The 6,008-nt window shown below is 34.0% G+C and overlaps 1 protein-coding gene across 1 annotated transcript; it reads right to left on the minus strand.

Moving 5' to 3' along the window:
- Positions 1-4,701: 4,701 nt before the first annotated feature.
- LOC122470769 (olfactory receptor 2G2-like) lies at positions 4,702-5,655 on the minus strand. The gene has a single exon (XM_043558886.1). It carries the CDS (start codon positions 5,653-5,655, stop codon positions 4,702-4,704), a length of 954 nt encoding a protein of 317 aa, XP_043414821.1.
- Between the last annotated feature and the right edge of the window lie 353 nt (positions 5,656-6,008).

Genomic DNA, 6,008 nt, shown 5'->3' on the forward strand with positions numbered 1-6,008 from the left:
ATGAAACCAGGAGGTTGTTCTTTGAAACCATCAATGAAATTCATAAACCTTTTGATAATCCATACTCAAAGGAGCATGCAACTCCTCTCAAAGGAAAGGCAACTTAAGTAAATAAAATCAGAAATGAAGGAGGAAAAATACCATCTAACATCACAAAACACAATGGATTATAAGATAGTAATAGGAAAGAACATGTACCAACATATTGGACAATATAGAATAAATGGATAAATTCCTAGAAACATAAAAACTTCCAAAATTTAATCAGGAAGAAACAGAAGATTTAAACAGATTTATTACTAGCAATGAAGTTGAATTAGTATCAAAACATTCCCAACAAAAAAGTCCAGGACCAAAAGGCTACAGATGTGAATTCTAATAACATTTAAAGAAGAGTTAATACCTATTTTTCTCAGACTATTTCAAAAACTAAAAGAGGTACAAAAGCTTTCAAATTAATTCTATTAGGCCAGCAGACCATAAAGCCAAAACCAATAAAGACACTTAAAAAAACTCTACACGTGAATATTGCTAACAAATATAGATGCAAAAATTTCAACAAAATATTAGCCAACCAAATCCAATAATACATTAAAAAATAATTCACCACAGTCAAGTAGAATTTATCCCAAGGTTGTGAGTATGTTTCAATATTCGCAAACCAATGTTAATTAACAAGAGACAAGATAAAGCCCACGTGATCATTTCAATAGATGCATTGAAAGCATTTGGCAAAATGCAACATCCTTTCATGATAGCAACTCTCAACAAACTAGTTTAGAGAGAACATGCCTCAACATAAAAAAGGCCATGTATGAAAAACCCACAGCAATATAATAGTCAATGGTTAAAAACTGAAAGCTTTGCCTCTAAGATTAAGACACAAATACCATATTATTTCACTCATACATGGAATTTAAGAAACAAAACAGATGAACATAAGGGAAGGGAAGAAGAGAGAGGGAAGCAAACCATAAGATGCCCTTAACTTTAGGGAAGAAACTGAGTGCTGATGGAGGGAGGTGGGCGGGGAATGGGCTAAATGAGTATTAAGCAGTGATGGGTATTATATGTAAGTGATGAATCACTAAATTCTACACCTGAAACCAATTTTACCACATATGTTAAGTAACTAGAATTTAAATTAAAACTTGAAATAAATAAAATAACAATAAGACACAAATGTCCAGTCTCACCACTTATTAAACTTGGTACTGGAAGGCCTAGCCACAGTAATCAGGCAAGTAAAAGACATGAAAAGCATCCTCATTCATAAAGAAGAAGTATAACTTTTACTATTTGCATATGACAAGACACTATATATAGGAAACCCTAAAGACTCCACCAAAAATCTTATAGAACTGATAAAGGAATTCAGTAAAGTCACAGGATACAAAATTAATATACAACAATGTGTTGTATTTATATATACTAATAATGAAGTAGCAGAAAGACAAATTAATAAAACAATTCCTTTTGAATTGCACTAAAAGGAATAAAATACCTAGAAATAAACTTAACTAAAGAGATGAAATACCTGTACTCAGAAAACTATGAAACATTGATGAAATTGAAGATAACACCAACAAATGGAAAAATATTCCATGCTCATGAACTGAAATAATATTTCTAAAATGTCCATAATACCTAAAGCAATCTACAGACTGAATGAAATCCCCATCAAAATACCAACAACAGTGTTTACAGAACTAGAACTAAACTGAAATTTGTATGGAACCACAAAAGACCTCAAATAGGCAAAGCAATCCTGCAGAATTAAAATAAAATAATAAAATAAATACGAAAACTGGAGGTATTATCATCCCAGATTTCAAGGTAGAGCAATCAAAATGGCATGATACTGGCACAAAAGTAGACATATAGATCAACAGAACAGAATAGAGATCCCAGAAGTAAACCCACACATAGGTGGTCAATTAATCTACCAAAAAGGATGCAAGAATATAAAATTGGGAAACAACAGCATTTCAACAAATGATGTTGGGGAAACTGGACAGCAACATGCAAAATAATTAAATTGGACCACTTTCTTACACCATAGTCAACAATAAACTCAAAATGTATTAGAGACCTAACAATGATACCTGAAATCATAGAACTCCTAGAAGAGAACATTAGGCAGTAATTTACTTGACATCAGCTATGTAAATAGTTTTCTATATGTCTCCTGAGGTAAGGGAAACAAAAGCAAAACTAAATTATTAGGATGTCATTAAAATAAAAACCTTTTGCACAATGAAGGAAACCATTAATTAAAAAGGCAACATACTGAATGGGAGGAGATATTTGCAAATGATATTTCCAATAAAGGGTTAGTATCCAAAATGTATAAATAACTTATACAAATCAACACCAACAATAATCATCAACATCATCATCTGGTTAAAAAATGGACAGAAGTCATGAATATGCATTTTTCCAGGGAAGACATACAGATGCCCGAAAGACACATGAAAAGAGACCCAACATCACTAATCATCAGGAAAATGAAAATGAAAGCCACAATGAGGAGTGCCTGGGTGGCTCAGTTAGTTAAGCATTGTACTCTTGATTTTGGGTCAGGTCATGATCTCATGATCAGAGGATCAAGCCCCTTATTGGGCTTCACATTGAGCATGGAGCTTGCTTAAGATTCTCTCTCTCTCTCTCTCTCTCTCTCTCCCCCTCCCTCTGCTTCTCTTTCTCTCTTTCTCTCTCTCTCTCTCAAAATAAATAAACATTAAAAAAAGAAAGAAAATCACAATGAAATATAACCTCACACCTGTCATAATGCCTAAATCAGAAACACAATAAACAAGTGTTGGTGAGAATGTGGAGAAAAAGGAACACTCATGCACTATTGGAGGGAATGAAAATTGGCACAGTCACTGTGGAAAACAGTATGGAAATTGTGCAAAAAATTAAAAATAGAATAACCATGTGATCCAGCAATACCACTGTTGGCTATTTGCCCAAAGAAAACAAAAATGCTAATTTGAAAAAAATATATGTATTTCTATGTTTGTTGTAGCACCATTTACAATAGCCACAATATACAATCAGTTCAAGTTTCCACTGATAGGTGAATGGAGAAAGATGTGGTGTGTGTGTGTGTGTGTGTGGTGGTGGAATACTACACAGTCATACACAATAAGAAGATTTTGCCATTTACAATGGCATGGATGAACCTTGAGGGTACAATGCTAAGTGAAATATATCAGAGAAAAACAAATACTATGTGATTTTGTACATATGTAGAATTTAAGAAACAAAGGAAATGAAGAAGCAGAAAAAAAAGAGACAAACAACAACAACAAAAACATGGACTCTTAAATATAGTAAACAAATTGATGGTTGCCAGAGGGATAATGGGTGGGATGATGTGAGAATTAGATAAAAAGGATTAAGAGTACACTTATCCTGATGTAATCTATAGAATTGCTGAATACTGTATACCCAAAATAATGTAATGCATTATGTTAATCATACTTCAATTAAAAAAAATCACACAGGGATAGAATCCAGGTAGAGCTTATCATTCTAATTATACCTCTGCTTCTGAACAGTTAAAAGTGATAATTTATTCCCTGACTTCTTATTCTTTACTTGAAATTATCATCACATTTGGACATACAGGATTCTACCACAAAATTCTTCCTCATCTCACTGAATTCATATATCTATTTTGATGCATGTTTGAACCCACAGCATTTTTGCAAGCTATAGACCATACAACCAATGTTTGCTACAATTCAGTGAAATAGTGTTTACAAAAAATTCAGTGAAATAGTGTATTTACCAAAAATTTCCAAGAATCAAGATGCAAAAGTTACTCCTTTCCGGAAAAGAAATGTTATAAACAAAGGCCATTTAAAGTGAATTCTTGGAGGGGGGTGGGGACATTGAAATCAGTGTTATAGCATAAACAACAAAAAGAAGTTGATTAAACTTTCATCTGGAAAATATATCTCCAAATTATGAAAATATGCTTTTACATATAAAAATGTAGAGTTATGCTAACAATAAGTATTTTTACTTATATGTATTTTCAAGGCCTAGAATATTCCACAGTTGTGCTTTTTCTTATGAGTCAGACTTTATTGTTAGTTTGACTGGTTTATTAGTCCAACTACAAAATAAAAGAACCATGCTCTTTTTTTCTATTTTATCTCCGACCAGAATGTGTGGTTTTTGTCCTATTTGTCCTTTGATTATGCCCCTCTGCACATCTCTATCACATTCTAAGAAGACAGAGTATAGGAGGAAATAAAAATTTTGCCTCATGACAGTTTGCCTAAAGTTTTTGCATCTCAGCCACAGCTTTGCAAAAACAGTAAGCCACAGGTACATCTAGAGATACAAGAAGACTTAAAGACTAAGTGTGTTATTTACAAATGAAGGAAAAAAATTACTAGTTTAAAACATTTCTCAAGTATTTTTATATTTTTCTTAATGTATTTTGGAGAAAAGACATAGAAGAATAGATTGACTAAAGTATTTATGTTGCTACTGAGTAATGGCAAAGTAGGGACTAGACATACATATTCCATAGTATATTATAGAATGTTGTATAAATAATTAACCAAAAGAAAATGGGAGAAAATGACCCAAGTAGGCTTTTATTAAAATTTTTATGTGTTTTTTTTTACCACAGAAAAGAGATGTTCATCACAGTAATGCTTTAAAAAAACATTTTTATAATCATATGAAATTTAGTCCCAGAATCTTCCCTAGAACTTTCTTTAGTGCCCACTTAACCTCTTTATTTCGCAAAGTATAGATAACAGGGTTGAGCATGGGTGTCACCACGGTGTAAAACAGGGAAACAAACTTTCCCTGCTCCTTGGATCTGCTATTGGCTGGCTGAAGATACATGAATATTATGGTTCCATAGAAGATTATGACAACGATCATGTGGGAGGAGCAGGTCCCAAAAGCTTTCTTTCTTCCAGAAGCTGACTTAATCCTCAAAACTGCTTGGGCAATGTAGCCATAGGAAATCAGGATGAATAAGATAGGAACTATAAGGAAGATAATGCTAGCTACAAAAAGTTCAGCCTCATTAAAAGTGGTGTCCACACAAGCCAACTTGATAAGCACAGGGACCTCACAGATGAAATGATCCACTTGATAATGCCCACATAAGGGTAGCTGAAGGGTGAGAGTGGACTGTACTAGAGTAGTGACCACCCCACTGAGCCATGACAAAGATGCCAGGGCCATGCAGAGACGTGGATGCATTAAGACAGTATAGTGGAGGGGACGGCAGATGGCAATGTAGCGATCATAGGACATCACAGCTAGGAGGACACACTCTGTAGATCCCAGAGCAAGAGAGACATACAACTGAACCACACAGCCACCATAGGTGATGTTTTTCATAGGATCCCACAAGTTTACCAGGAGCTGAGGAATAACACTGCTGGTAAAGCAGAGATCCAAAAAGGAGAGTTGAGAAAGGAAAAAATACATCGGTGTATGAAGCTTGGATTCCAGATGAGATACCAGAATGATGGTGGTATTTCCAAAAATGGTTAGTAAATACAAGATCAAAATGATCACAAATAGAACCTTCTGTAACTGAGGGTAATCAGAAAACCCCAACAGGATAAAACCTGTTATGTTGCTCTCATTGGTACTCCTCATCATCCCCATGTGCAAAGTACGTTCCCAGCTGAGAAAAACGACATATTACATAAGGTCAAATGAGACAATGTCACCTCCCCCAAAAGTATTCTATGTTCTTAGAACTTATACCTTCACATATAGTGACTTAGATCTATTTGCTTATTGTGTGCATTCTAACTAAATGCAATGCATATCCTCTTAATATCTTAGCTGTCCTCTGATGCTCTCCAAAATAGAGAAGAGCAGACATATTTAAAAATATCATCATCAAGCTATGATAATTAGAACATATGGTATTGTCATAAAAATAGATATATAAATCAGTGGAGCAAAAAAACGGGCCCAGAGATAAACCTATTTATATATAACCAATAGACCTT

The sequence above is a fragment of the Prionailurus bengalensis genome, chromosome A1, assembly GCF_016509475.1.
Source record: "Prionailurus bengalensis isolate Pbe53 chromosome A1, Fcat_Pben_1.1_paternal_pri, whole genome shotgun sequence".
Taxonomy (NCBI): domain Eukaryota; kingdom Metazoa; phylum Chordata; class Mammalia; order Carnivora; family Felidae; genus Prionailurus; species Prionailurus bengalensis.

What these genes read in the sequence shown, in the direction of transcription:
- LOC122470769 (XM_043558886.1), bottom strand. Translation starts at nt 5,655, where the DNA reads ATGGGGATGATGAGGAGTACCAATGAGAGCAACATAACAGGTTTTATC.